Genomic DNA, 14,627 nt, shown 5'->3' with positions numbered 1-14,627 from the left:
TCTCTACTATTGGATAATTAAGGGTTACAATTTCTGATAATGAATAATAATGGGCTAAACTGTCTTCTTGTCCCAACATTTAACCAGTCAATAGTTTAAAATACGGCATGAAGCAAGAAGTCCTAAAGGAATTCTGTCTAACATCTAGCCATAATACATTAATCCCTTCAGTCTCCAGGGAGATCAGGTAAAGAAAAGAGAAAGAGAGAGAGAGAGAGAGAGAGAGAGAGAGAGAGAGACAAGACAAGATAAGATAGATGAGAAAAGAGAGAAAGATAGGTGAGAGGAGAGCAGGGGGAAAGGGAAAAGGGAAAAGGGTGAGAAAAGGAAGCAGTGAAAAAAAGTGTAGAGGCGACGATGCAACATAAGAGTTAAAGAGGAGTGTGAAGAACGAGAGAACCAAAAGCACGATGAGGCAAAGAAAGAAAAAGAGCAAGATATTCCCCCGAAGAGTGTTTGCGTCTCCTGAGGGGATCAAAGATCAGAGAGACGAGTGACCTTGTGGTCATCTGTCAGCCCCTCTGACTCCGCTGGAGGCAGGATATCTCTCCAGGGAAAGAACACACTGACACAACCCACACACACACACACACACACACACACACACACACACACACACACACACACACACACACACACACACACACACACACACACACACACACACACACACACACACACACACACACGAGACAAAGCAAAGGCATGAAATAACTTGCTGTGTTTTCACCTACTGAGGGGAGTAAACAGGATGGTGCCATATTCCATCATAAAGGCTTTTATTGTACAGTTTGGCTGGTTTCCTCACCAGCACAGTCAGTCTTCTCTATTTTCAACTTTATTATATTCTGTCTCCTGTCTGGCTTGTTCACACTCGCAGTATTTTATACAAGACACTCATATGTTACGATGTACAGTGTAGGATCTTAAAGGATTGGTTCACCCAAATTAAAAAAAGGTGCTTGACAAATTATTGTTAACACAAGGTCCTATTTTGGAAATGTTGAGGAACATTTAGCCACACCTCCTGTCCTCTTCAGTGGATGGGTTCATTAAATCTGTCAAATACAGTGCGACCGGTTTATATCTGAACTGCCTTTTACGAGGAAAAGGTCCCTTTGAAAATGGTCGAGACAAAATATTTAGCAGGCAAAAGGCATTTTTATGCTGGCTGAGGCAGCGTCTGACCACTTGTATAGTTCCTTACTGAAATCTATATTCTTATCCTGGGTGACAGAGCATCAGTGGTCTTGTGTGAATTTGTGTATTTGTCACTTTTTAATTCACCTCTAAATACAGAAAATGCACAAACCATAAACGCGTTTTAACTATTTTCTCTTTTTATCTCACTTTTAAAAGTTACAGGCAACTTCTTGTTCAGACTGAGCTTTTGGACGATGAGGCACAAGAAAACGTTACATGATGCACTACAATAATAATAATAATTATAATAATAATAACCATTTTATTTAAATAGCACTCTTCTAGCTGGGAGCACAAAGGACTTTCTGTCAACAGAAGATCACTTCAAATACAAAATGTCAAGGAATAAAAACAGCAAAATAAAAGCACACAATTTAAAGACCGTATACGATGTGTTTACAGATTAATCATTCAAAAGCATACAAGGTAAAAACGGCAAAATGACAGGAGGCCAGGGGCCAGTTAATAAGCAAAGATTAATAATATAAATCAGATAAAATGAATAAGTTAAAATCTGTTTTATTTTCATTGTGAATCAGAAAATGTTTTTTTCGGGCCAGATTGGTAATATGTTGATAGACCATTTGATCCTGAGGAATATGTAAATGAAACACGGGTCACAAATATGGCAAACAAAGCTTATTGGTTTTAGTCCTTCAATGTGATTTATTGACAGCATGAAAAATATAACATATTAATAGACTTTTCATTTAATGTAGATATGTAGTTAGATGTAGACGGATACACTTCGAGAAAATAGAATATACAAGTTAAACAAATATCACAGAATTGTACACTCCACTTTTCACTGAGCAATTGGGGGTTAATGGTACTGGTCTCTGTGATAATCAAACCTGATGGAAACTATATTGATCCTATTCATCATCTCAAAACAGCGATGTTGCCCATCTCGCCGCACACCTCCTCCATGCAGTGTATTTCCAAGTACACTTTTCCATCCTCCTCTTCCTCATCTTCCTCCCCCTGAGCATCCTGTGGAAGGTGTTAGCTTTTTCCTCACACTTCCCACCCCTGAAAACCCTCTGCTGAGGTGAGACATGTTGTGACGTCTTTTGCCAGGTGGGTGTTTATTGTAGAAACAGCGCAGTGAAATGTGGGAATCACACAGTGTGTCCACAGTGAAGCTGATGGAAACAGTGGGAGAGACCAGAGGTGTCATCACCGGCCGTCCCTGAGAACTCCAGTCCAAAAGCCTTTCCAAAAATCCTGACACAACACACTTGGTGAATGGTGGAAAAAAAGGATAACAGCATTGTGCATACTAGAAAAAAGGAGAACAATAGTCTGTGGCTCATCAGAGGTTTCTGTGTTTCTCTCACTGAAAAGTGTCTGAACTCCGATGCAGCAGTGATTAACATTTTAAATCCGGAAACCCAAATGAGAAATCTCGCCTCATGCAGAAACCCAAAGCATTTTACCACCCTTTATGGGGACCGACCAGATGTTGTCACAGTTAGCATGGTGGGCGCCAAAGTTAAAATACACGGGTCAGATGCATTAGACAAGATGTGTAAGGACTGATTCAATGTTGTTAAATGAACAAATCTGACTCCATTCTGAGATGGAGAGATTACATAGTATCTGCAGGATAGGAAAACAAATACAAAGGTCTGGTTCTGTTCTGTTTATATCCTTCTGTTCTTAAGTATTTATTTGGACTACATGCTACAAATATGTGTGTTCGAAAAGATTATCAGAGAAGAATGAAATGTTTATGTCTCACATAGGCAAGATTTACATAAACATTGTATTGTAACATAGGAAAGTTCCAAACACTGTGAACGGTGGGTTACATGGAAGAATGAGTGGAGGAAGTTGTGGGAGAATTGAAGGAGAGTCATAAAAGCAGGGGAATGGGAAGAACAGAAGAGAATGATTTGAACCTAGAAGACAGAAAAACACAATTGTTGTTGTTGTTGTTGGAGTTTGGTGAATTTTAGGAAGTAGATCAAGCATTAAAATTACAACCCTTATACCTCAGTTTGTGTTTTTGATTGTCAGCAGAAATAAAGAAAAACTACTGGTCGATTTTCATTAAACTTGTCGGGAAGCTGCAGCATTGAATAAGGAAGAACCTTTTCAATTTCAGAGCGGGTCTGAATCGGGCGAATACACATTTTTTAAAAAACTTTTGTTAACACTGCAAGACAGGGACATGACAGGCCATTAGGCCTTGGCGGAGGTCTGTGCTCTCCGAGTGCCCTTCTAGTTGATGTTGAGTTCAGGCTGTGCTTCCATGAGGGTTCTATGACTGTGTTGATTTTAGCACTTACTTCAGATTAGTTCAGTTGTAGCAATGTGATGTGTGCTGTAAATAAATCATTGCTCTGAAATGACTCATATCGTGGGGGTTTAAGATCAAATATCCATACAAACATCTCACTAAAGCAGCTACTGAACGCCATCAGTGTACAAATGTTATCACAATTTGTTCATCAAAATTGGCATGCTAATTTGAGATAAAGACAAACTGTAAACACATTACCTTGGAAACAAGCCGTCGGGAAAAAGCATTGTTTTTGTTCGCTGCAATGCTGATGTTCATTTTCCACTTCTGCCTGCAGGGCAATACTCAAATCAAAACTTGAAGGAGAGTTTTTCAACAACATTTAGAGTAATGAATGTTGAATTTTGAGACGCTTTCGGTAGATTGCGAAACTCAGGAAAACTTTAGAGTTTATAGTTCTTTTATTTATACTAAATGCAGCAACATTTAACCAATTTTCTAAAGGTACAAGCTTAGAAACAGGTAGGGTCAAAGGGTTTCTCTCTTTTTTTCTTTGCTATTATATTGTGTAATAGGTTAAGAACAAATCAACTGTCAGCTCAGCTATAAACACTGTAGAATCTCTTGAATGAATATCTGCTCCCTCTCTTTCACACTCTGCCCTCCTCTTCATTTCTCCATCACTCTGACTCCACTTGTTATAACCTTCTCCATCCAACTCTTTCCCGTTAACCCCTGCTCTGCTCCGAACCTTTGTCCTCCTTATTTTTCTGTTTCTCTACAATTTTCTCATTCGGGTTTTTATGGCCTTTTTCTTACTCCCTGCATCATCTCTCTCTCTCTCTCTCTAACTCTCTCTCTCTATGCCTGCATCCCTCTGTCTCTCTTTCACTCTCTGACCCAGAGGGCCGTGTTTCGCCGAAATCCAATCCTCTTTCTTTTTTTAAACCTGCTGTTCCATTTCACTCCCATTTTGTCACACTGCAGTGCACATACAAGACCCGCTCCTCCCTCATTTCAACCCTTTTCTCTGTCTCCACAAACACACACAAACACACACACACACACACATACACACACACACATTTACAGAAGAGTGCACACACAGACGCGCTCACAAACATTTGCACAACTGCATGAATAAAAAGGAAAAAGAAAAACCCTGATTAATTAAGCCATCAATCAAATTTGATGCTCCTGGCTGGATTCATGCACAAACACACACAGACATCGACATCTTAAACCCTCACTTGTGGTTCTGTGGCCATCCATCATAGCTTCACTGACTCTGCTCAACCTCAGCTCAGAACCAATCACACAGAGGTTAGGGACTAACTGAGTGTGTGTGTGTGTGTGTGTGTGTGTGTCTGTATGTGAGAGAGAGAAAGAGAGAAAAACTGCTTTGGGGACACTCCTGTAAAGTCCGTTTTCAGCAGAGTTCAGTGAGAGGCAGATCAAGAAGAGTGAACAGAGATCTGTATTATTTACTGTTGAACAGTTGTGACTACTGATGGGTGAGGTGGAAGGTCAGCACAGCTCTGAAACACACACAACCGTCGTTGTGTTGGTGCTTTATCTACACTGATAATAGATGCTGACTGGAAATTAAAAAAAGAGACAGTTTCTCACCAACCACCTTACTTGAAGCCTGCAAGTGTTAGTGACTACTTTTGCAAAAGAACATAACACAATAATGACATTTATTTCATCTTTATTTTTAATAAATAAGGGTTCAGGCAAGAAATAACCAAGCCAAAAACTCATTGAAATGTGGATATTGTTGCTTTCCTTTCTTTAAACAATATTACAAGCCAAGAGGTTTTACACTATTTATTGTAATGTGTAAGATGAGTGGAGTAGTGAGACTAACATGGAAAACTTAAGAGGCATCAAAAAATTGTTACCGCCTGAGATCCAAATAATATCATGTTCATGTCCCATTTCCATTTTATTGCTCCATTTGGCTGTCTGGTCCATGAAAGGAAAATGAATAACTTTTCATTCCAGTGTCTGTGTGTTAACAGCTGTTAAACCAATACGCAAACCACTGCAAAGTCAATTATTCTGCTTTCTTCTCCTCCTTTGTACCCATATTATGCAAATTATCGTGACATACAGTCCCTGCATGTTTAAGTTTTTGGTCTCCAAGCTAAGGTGCTTAATTAAAAAATGAAGGTGTCAGTATCACAGCCTGACATTTTCGGGCATTTATAAATTGTCCAGTGTTTGATGCCCAGGTTAAATTTGCCTTTTCATGACAATATTATCTTCACCCTAAGTTTACGGTGCTCACAAAAGCACCTGTCAAAACAGTCTCTATTTGCTCGTCCTAGGTCCTTTCACTGTTGTTTGAGAAAGAGAGCAGCTCCCGTCTGTATCCACTGGTTGAGGTTCGCACCACAGGGAAGACAGATGTGCGTGACCACCTTCACCCTCTCTGAGCTCATATACAGAGGCAGCCAGATACTCTCCTCTGATGCAGCGGGGTCAGCAGCAGAGTTCTAGGATCAAACGCAGAACAAACAATTAAATGAATGCGTGCACTTTGCCTGGTTGTGTTTCTCAGCTACCCCACAAACACTTATCAATGAATAAATCCCCCAAAATCCCCATTTGAAGGCAAGTGTTTAGCATTCTACCATTGAAAATGGCTTGGACCTGAATACATAAGTTTAATTGTTACTTTTCTGATTGAATTGTCCAAATGTGTTGCTTTCCTTTTTTCTGAATTTGTCACATTCAGACAAATTTGAATGTCAGACAGATATAAATCTACACCTCCTTTTTAAACACAAACACACACACCTGTGGAACCCAGGCCATGTAGCAGGGCGGGACGGCCGACACACTGGGGGAGTCATGTTGATTCTCACAAAGATGAACACCGTCAAAACTGCATCCCTCCAACTGGAGACCTCCAACCTGGAAAAGGAGTGAGAGAGGAGGCGTGAGAAGCAACATGAGCCAAAGGGAGTGGGAGCAAAGACGAGAATAGAACAATTGACTGTTAACTGAGGAGCAAAAAGAGAGATAGGAAGTGAGATTATAAACAGCAGATTTAACTAGAGGGCAGGGCGCTGAAGTCAAAAAGTCTGGTGATATAAAGGCATGAAAAGAGAGAAATGGAGACAGAGAGTGTAAACATAGAGAATGTGAGGCAGACACACATTGCTGTCACCGGATTAACTAGCATGTTATGCACATTGTACATGGGAGAGAGTGTTTATATGAGTAAATTCAGTCTAGTGACTCAGGGATTTTCCACAGTAGAGCAGACAATAAAAGGAACTCTGGCGTCAAGTCAGACATACACAGACAACTACTAAATCACCATAATCTGGGCAAGAAAAAGCGAGAGAGTGAGCGAGAGCCCAATCCAGAAAAAGCTTCATTGTGTGTGTGTGTGTGTGTGTGTGTGTGTGTGTGTGTGTGTGTGTGTGTGTGTGTGTGTGTGAAGGAGACCTCATTGCTTCACAACAATTATCCCCTTTCTCTTTCTCTGTCAGATGTCTGAGTATTTCCTTTCCCTCCCTGCAGCTGCAGCCTCATTTTAAGCACCCACACCCTTCCCCTCTCTCTTTGTATATTTTATCCAAGTGCAACTCAAGTCTTGCCAACTTTTATTGGCATGACAAAAAAAGACACAAATGCCAAAAAGTTTCTAAATTGTAGACAATGCAACTATATCAGCCTTAAATCAGAGCATGAAAGGGAAATAAATTAAGACTGAAAGAAGTATTGAAGAATATCTGCGCTCTCTGTTCTGTAATTGTATGAATTTGCGCACATCAAATGCATGAAAAAAGCACAAGAGACCACAGATGACTGCCGTCAAGGGAAGCAGACGTTTCCCTAACGGTTACGCAGCAAACTCTCAGCTGTCTTTCTTACTTTCTTTGCTCTTTTATTCAGGTCCTGTCTTCTTATCTGCATCTGTATTCTAATCTCGCACTGTTTAACTCCATTATTTTCCAATCAGAGTCTGCCTTGTTTATATCGCCCTTATTCTGCAGCTGGAAGGGATTAGTGTGTGTCTGCATGCATGTTCTACCTTGACTTGTAGCTTTGCCTGTGCAATAGGACTCCTCCATGATGAGACAAACACCAAACTATCCATAGAACAACCCATGGACCTAAAAGCACATAAAAAGATGTATTTTTTTTTTTTGCATGCATACTCTTTCTGTGTCACATAAACCCTCAAGCACTCGGTATTACCTGGCAGTTTCCTGTCTCAAAGCGTTGAGGAAGGTGTCCGGGTGGAAGAGCTCTGATAGATCGAGGGTGTCTGATAGAAGAGCTTGTCTGCCTGCACGCTCCACCCAACTCTGGAGACACAGAAGAACACACACACACACACACACACACACACACACACACACACACACACACACACACACACACACACACACACACACACACACACACACACACACACACACACACACACACACACACACATTAATGAATTAAATAAAAATGTCACAAGTTTCATACAAGAGTCAGGCAAAACATTTATTACATCAATGAAAGCTAATAAGAATACTGTACACACAATGTTCCTGTGTTCAAGTAGAGACGGCTCTAAATACTTAAAATATGTGCTAAAAACATCGATCTGTGAGTGGAATGATCATAATTTCCATCCGAGTCAGAGTGAATTTGTTAATGAGAGATAAAAAGGGTTACAAAGGGACGGAGCAAAACACAAAGTATTTAATGTCCCTTTGTCCTTTTATCACCATTTCAACAAGCTGATAACACTGGAACCCCAATTAGCTCTTAATGGGAATACAGTGATTGCACACGCACATACAAAAACAAACACACACACACACACATAGATTCCCATTTGAGCATGTGTGTGAACTGTATACTTAGACATACACAGGCACATGCATGCAAAGACAGACAAATGTGGATCTGTATGACTGCAGTAAGACTCCTCTGAGCCCTCTCAAATGTGTTGATCCAGTCTTCCTTATTCAGCAACAACCGCTTTGATCATGTAAGCAGCCTCCTGCTGTGTTACTGCATAAACTAGTTATTTTTGTCAAAGGCACAGCTCAGGACAGAACCCGATATGATATCTCACAATACAATCTTAGTTCTCAGTTTGTACGTTTTTCTTTCTTTTTTTGAGAAATGTTGCAGAGTGGCACAACAACTGATTTTAAGTGTCCTTTTTACACTTACTGCCAAGCTTATCATGATACATAAGCCTGTATGGCTGCATCGGCCAGATTTAGGCCTTGAGAGTTGGCCTCGGATTGAAGTTTTGATCTATTCTGGGCCCTTTTTTGCATTTCTGTTTTTAAGCGGTAGGCAGTTTTTCTCTAAATCACCACAGACACTACTGGATTTTGGAGGTCAGCTGAATAAAATTGCTGACAAATAAAGGCAGAATAAGCAAACATCTGATCCAATCTCTATTATAAATGGATTCTTTTTAGGCAGAGCATCAGTCTTCGCTGGCTTTAGAGATAAATTGGGATGAACATTATGCCAAGAAAAAGAAAACAAAGCACAAATGCGAGCCCATACCAACATTCGCATAGTCACATTTACAGGCAGGTGCACATGCACGCACAGCGAGCCAGTGTGTGCGGGTATGCATAGCATCTATCTGCATAAATGTGTGTGTGAGCATTTCTGTGTTTTCAAGGTCGTCCTGCTCGTCCGGGGGGGGGGGGGGTTAGCTTTTTTTTTTTCAGCAGCTCCACACAGCACCAGCTTTGGCCGTCTCTGCCTTTATTAGGCTGAATAGCTAACAGGACATAGACACTCTGCTAACACAGATATCACTCACTACTGATGGGCAGAAAGAGACAGCTAAGGACAGTGCAGCCTCCAGAAAGACACACATGAAGACGGATGGAGTGCAGGTAGACAGAAAGAAACGAGAGATGGCATGCAGACAGGGAGACATACACACAAACAGATGGGGAGGCAGGCAGACAGACACAAGCAGCGAGGCTCGCCCACATGAATACCGAAATGAATCAAATTCATATAAAGTGTGTGTGTGTATGTGTGTGTGTATTCTAGTCTGCCAGAACATATTGAGGTAGGCGTACAGGCAGACACAGTCGAGAGGAGTTTCAGCCAGAATCTTTATTTCCTGGCACCAACCTAGAGCACACTCTTCCCAGAACCTCATGCTTTTATATAATAATCCTCTTTTATTTATTGAGCCCTTTTCAAAACAACAGTGGAATTCTTCTGGCATGGGTTTAGTCAACACATTGCCTCAGTCAGTCATAAGTAATTTTAGTCAGGAGCCCAAAATTACTTAGACTGGTCCTCGGACCAAGGCTCAGTTAAAGGACTCTTGTCATGAGGGGAAACAACAGAAACGGATCTGGGGCCTTTGTGGGATATCTGAGGTGCAATGTCCTTTTTTGGAAACTAAAGAAATATAAAAGGGTCCTCCTGTAATATCCATTACAACTGGGTGACAAGGTTCCCAGTAGGATATGAAGGCATGGCGGATTTAAATAGATCCTTCAATCAGTATATTAATGCTGATTAGAAAACTCATAGGCCTCTTAAGTCCTATTCCTTTGAGAGAACAAAGGGTTCCCAGGGGCATCTGGGTTTTTTAATAACCAATGAGGTCCTCAGCAAAAGACTACCAGTTATCCCATAAAAATGTTACCACAAGCCCTCTGACAGTAGCAGGCCTGTGTGAACTCCTAAAAACCAACTAAACCAAGTAAACCATGTATTACTAAACTAAACCATGACAACTATCACAAACCAGATTCAAAATCGTCAAGAAATGTTTAATGATTACATGCAAGAAGAATGTTTTTTGGATTATTATCTCTTCAAAAATTATCCAAAGCTAAAATGAACCACCACAGCTAAAATCGTTTGTATGTGTGTTCGTCTTATCCCATGTGCATGTGTGTGTGTTTGTGTCTATTTAATGTAAGTATTCTTTGAGAGCCTGTGGGAGAAAGAGAGAGCGACAGATAGAGAGATAGAAACACAGAGTACAGTATGTACTTTGGTATAAACACATGCATGTGTTACCTGTATGGCGAGAGCCCGTGTTACCACAGCTCTGAGGTACAACATTGGTTCTTCTGGTCCCTCCCATTTATTCTGCCATGTTAAAGGACACTGGGACAGAGGGAAGCAGGCATAGAGAGGAAGACAAGTTATTTAGGGTCATAATATTAAAAATATACAACATAAAAGTGGCAGCAAGAAGGTAAAGTAAACCACATTATTTTAGGTGTGGACGGTCTGCAGTCTGTAAGCGATGTGCTTCAGTCAGGCCGCTCTGTGGCCGACTGAACATGCCTCTCTTTTAGTAACTGAACGCAACTGTCAACCCAGAGAGCCACAGCCACGGCATGCACAAGGACTGCAGATCCACTGAGCTGTGTTGAAGACACTTTTCAAGGTGAAAGAGCAACGTCCCCATAGCTTGGTTGCATTTTGTCCCCCTCTCTCCCCATCACTAAAGGCCGTTGGGTCACCTTGAAAATATCCCAAATTATACACATTAAAACACATAAATAACATCCACTGTGGTCTGGATAAAACATAATCAACATCCATGTTTTCTGTCATGTTAGAGGTAACATTACCTTCTAAACCTCTGATGTCAAAAGGTTAGAGTTGGCAGATATGCAAATGAGTGAATCTTTAGTACTTCTCTTATATATTATTCAACTATTAACAATAAACAAAAATGCTGTCCAAAAGGTTACAGTGACAAAAGACCTTTGCGTACATAGATATGGCTTTGATTGTCTGGCTCATCGTGTTAGTTCCATTGACTCATTTAATCTGTTTATCCATCTGTATGTATGTTTTTGTCTCACACTGGAACTGTAGCAAAAGCACGTTTGATTTTCCTAGGTTGCAGTGCCTCAGTGATTTGGCCCAAAAAAAACCCCACAGAAAACGACAAATGGGGGTGGGTGGATGGATATAGAAGCAAACAGTCATCGTTGGTTTCCTTTAAAAATCGTTAAAGTTTTAGTAGCCTTACCTTAGCCATACCTCAACCAAAGAGGCTGACAATAAAACAGTCATTTGTGTAGTTTTGAAAGGCTCAAAGGGGTTATTTTGGAAGGCACTGACAAATGCCATATTTGTGTGTAGGTGGCAAAAGAAGACTTCCCTCAGGAGACAACTGTTAACTCTGGAACAGGTTAGGCAGTCTGTCTTGCTTAAACTGTTAAACAGAGATCAAAGTACTGCCTCACGCAAACACATGCCCAGATATGCACGGTAGGAGATTGAGGATTAAGAATTAGATGTTATTCAAGCTTGAAAGTCATAATGGAACTAAAAGGGACCTTGCATGTCTCTCAGCTGCAAGTCAACCATTCAGTTATTTTCCTGCTGTGCTGTGTTGTGTGTGTGTTTGTGTTGTGTGTGTGTTTGTGTTTGCGTTTGTGTGTGTGTGTGTGTGTCAGACTGAAGTGTGTGAAGAGACGAGCATGCAGGCTAAAGTTATATAACTGAAATTTGCAAATATATCAGTGTTAATGATGATGCCAGAAAACAAATATGATTCCAGGGACATTGGCACCCACAGAGGGCATATCAGAGTTTATATTACAATGTTTTTTAATTATTTTCATCACGATTAGTAAAAACTAAAAGTCTCAAGGCCCAGTACACTTCCCGACAACATGTTTGTTCACATAAAAGGCACATAAATAGACTCATCAAGAGTGAGCTCTTAAATTTGTCTTGGACGCAACAGATGAGTCAGCTAGCTAGCAACCTGAGACGGCACAAACCTGTCACTTAAAGCAGCCGCGCCCTCAATTATGCCTAACTTTAATCATTAATATAATTTAAACTTGTGAGTTATATAAAGATTCTCCCCTGGTGCAGTTGTCAAAACAGATATATTAGCTATAGAGATGAATACTGTTTTTGTACCAGACTGTGGATATGATGTTGTTATTTGCCGTAAAGTTTAGTATTTTAACATTGGGGTCTATGGGGATTGACTTGCTTTTGGAGCCAGCCTGGAGTGGCCCTTTGAGGAACTGCAATTTTAGGAATTTCTGTGTTGGCTTCCTTTCACAGCATCTGAGGTTGCCACTTGCCGCTTGGTATTGACATGCTAATTATTACCACTGGAACTGAACAATTCACTGATTCTAGAGACTGTTAAAACTTTAATCAAAATGCCAGACCTCTTGTCTTGATCTTTCCACTGACTAAAGGCAGTGGTGATATCTATTTCTGATTTGCAGCGCTGCGAACCACTCTCTTCTGATGCTTGGGTAGTTTCCAAGTATCTAATTATTTTTTACTGCATAGCTGAAGAGAGGGGCAATGGAGCTGATCTCTCCAGAGCTGTGCCTGCCATACTTTTCACAATATTACAACCCCAAATGGGCCATTTTCCAAATAAATAAATCACATCAGCAGCTCTTTCTGTTCCTCTTGTCTAGTTGAAACTGAGCTAATCAGTGATGGTTGGTTAAAACAGAAGCCTAATTCAAAATGCAACGTGGCTGGAGACTGCAAGCTGCAGAGATATGTAATACTATTGGCTGTGAAGACCAAATTCATCAGGTGTTGGATAAATCATAACATTTTTAATTCTGTTGGTAGTAAATATTATAATTGTCAAGGATTGACAGAACATACGACCGGATCAACAAAGGTGACAGCTGATGCTGCTTTTTAAAGGATACTCCAGGCAATTTCTGTTCAATACACTGTTTTTGTGTCTGGAGATACACTTCCTAACATAACTCATCATCATCTGTATTTATCAAACAACAAACAACTCATTGAAATGCTGCAGTTTGATTATGCTCATCAATACAGAGAGAACATCTTAAAAAGGGTCCTAAAATGGGTCCTAAAATGAGTATAAAGGAAAAGAGCTGTGCTCACTATTATTGGGTCAAGGGAAGTGTTTTACAGGTTCAATTAAAGGGGGGGCATAAACTTGTTAAATGGGAGTGAGAGCTCATCTGTTTTACAAGCTGAGTAGTTACAGGAGTAGGTCAGCCATAATGTACTTTGAGGTGTCCTCATTTGTGGAAACTCATATCAGATGGATACTTAAAAGAAAAATATAAATCCTCCATGTTTTAAATCTTTTTTGGCAAACATTCATATCCTAGGTTTACTGTGATAATGAGCACTGATTTAGCAGGGTAAGCAAAGAGTTGATTTGAACAGTGTTTGAGGTGTTGTGATATACAATTATATTGGACATTTGGCTTAAATGCTTTTGTTTTACATATGTGAGGAATTGTGTGTTATTTAAAGCATTGCAATGAAATACTATGTAATGCATACACTAATGCATCAGTGTGCAATTTATCAAATTTGTGATTATGCATACATTTTCAATATCATTTTATATATCGTATATTGATTTCAACTGTATCGGAAAGCCCCTAACTGGCAGCTAACACATTTCATAGCTTTGGTATTAGTGCTAATTGTTGTGAATGCATCATTTAGATGAGAAAGAGAGCAGGGAAGAGAGAAGAAAACAAAAAGAGATGAAGAGTAAGAGAAAGTTGTCAGTGAGAGAGACGGGGATGAGACTTAAGGTCTGCTGATTAATATAAAAAGAGAGAGGAGGAAAGCAGTGGAGAGGGAATCACGCCCAAGGCTGCTCTCAGGAGATTATAGACATAGAAGAAGTAAAGGGTTGATTGTGTATATCTCCCTCTATCATAACCCCTTTGTCCTCATCTCAGCCTGGGGACACAAACGAGGACACATGCAGTGTTTGCTAGATGTCTACAGAACAAGTCAGCTCTGTAAACTGGAGCGTGTACATATGTCTGCTCCTGAAGTTCATCTTTATCACTGTATGGGGAAGTTGTACACCTCTAAAACGATGTAGTGAAGTAGTGTAGTGAATTTCCCCTACCGTCTACTTCATTCTTTCTCCTTTCTTACCTCTTGATTGAGCAGGGCAGCAGCCAGTTTTTGGACTTCAGGAGTTAGCAGTTGGGTCCCTCTGATGACTTTGCTCAGTGCAGCCAGGGACTGGTGAATACTCTGTGACAACACTTACAGTTTAGTGAACACACTGGGCCAATATTTTAGAGCATTGGTACCTGGGGTCTCATTTGACATCTTGTCATTTGATTGCTGTGAACTGGTTCATTGTGACAGGCCATTGATTGACTGATTGGGCTTCTGATTATCACCTTATTACTTT

At 40.3% G+C, this 14,627-nt stretch overlaps 1 protein-coding gene across 1 annotated transcript in view; it reads right to left on the bottom strand.

Annotated features, from left to right (window-relative positions):
* Window positions 1-5,187: 5,187 nt before the first annotated feature.
* The window catches only part of LOC129098883 (cytoplasmic dynein 2 heavy chain 1), a 97,319-nt gene continuing 87,879 nt past the window's right edge, over window positions 5,188-14,627 (bottom strand). Inside the window, 6 exon segments of the mRNA XM_054608050.1 lie at window positions 5,188-5,952; window positions 6,257-6,373; window positions 7,503-7,584; window positions 7,670-7,779; window positions 10,490-10,579; window positions 14,363-14,464. Of these exon segments, the coding sequence (XP_054464025.1) occupies window positions 5,791-5,952; window positions 6,257-6,373; window positions 7,503-7,584; window positions 7,670-7,779; window positions 10,490-10,579; window positions 14,363-14,464 (663 nt within the window). The 3' untranslated portion in view covers window positions 5,188-5,790.

The sequence above is a fragment of the Anoplopoma fimbria genome, chromosome 1 (genome assembly GCF_027596085.1).
Source record: "Anoplopoma fimbria isolate UVic2021 breed Golden Eagle Sablefish chromosome 1, Afim_UVic_2022, whole genome shotgun sequence".
NCBI classification, from domain to species: Eukaryota; Metazoa; Chordata; class Actinopteri; order Perciformes; family Anoplopomatidae; genus Anoplopoma; species Anoplopoma fimbria.
This window is presented reverse-complemented; position numbering and strand designations above follow the sequence as displayed.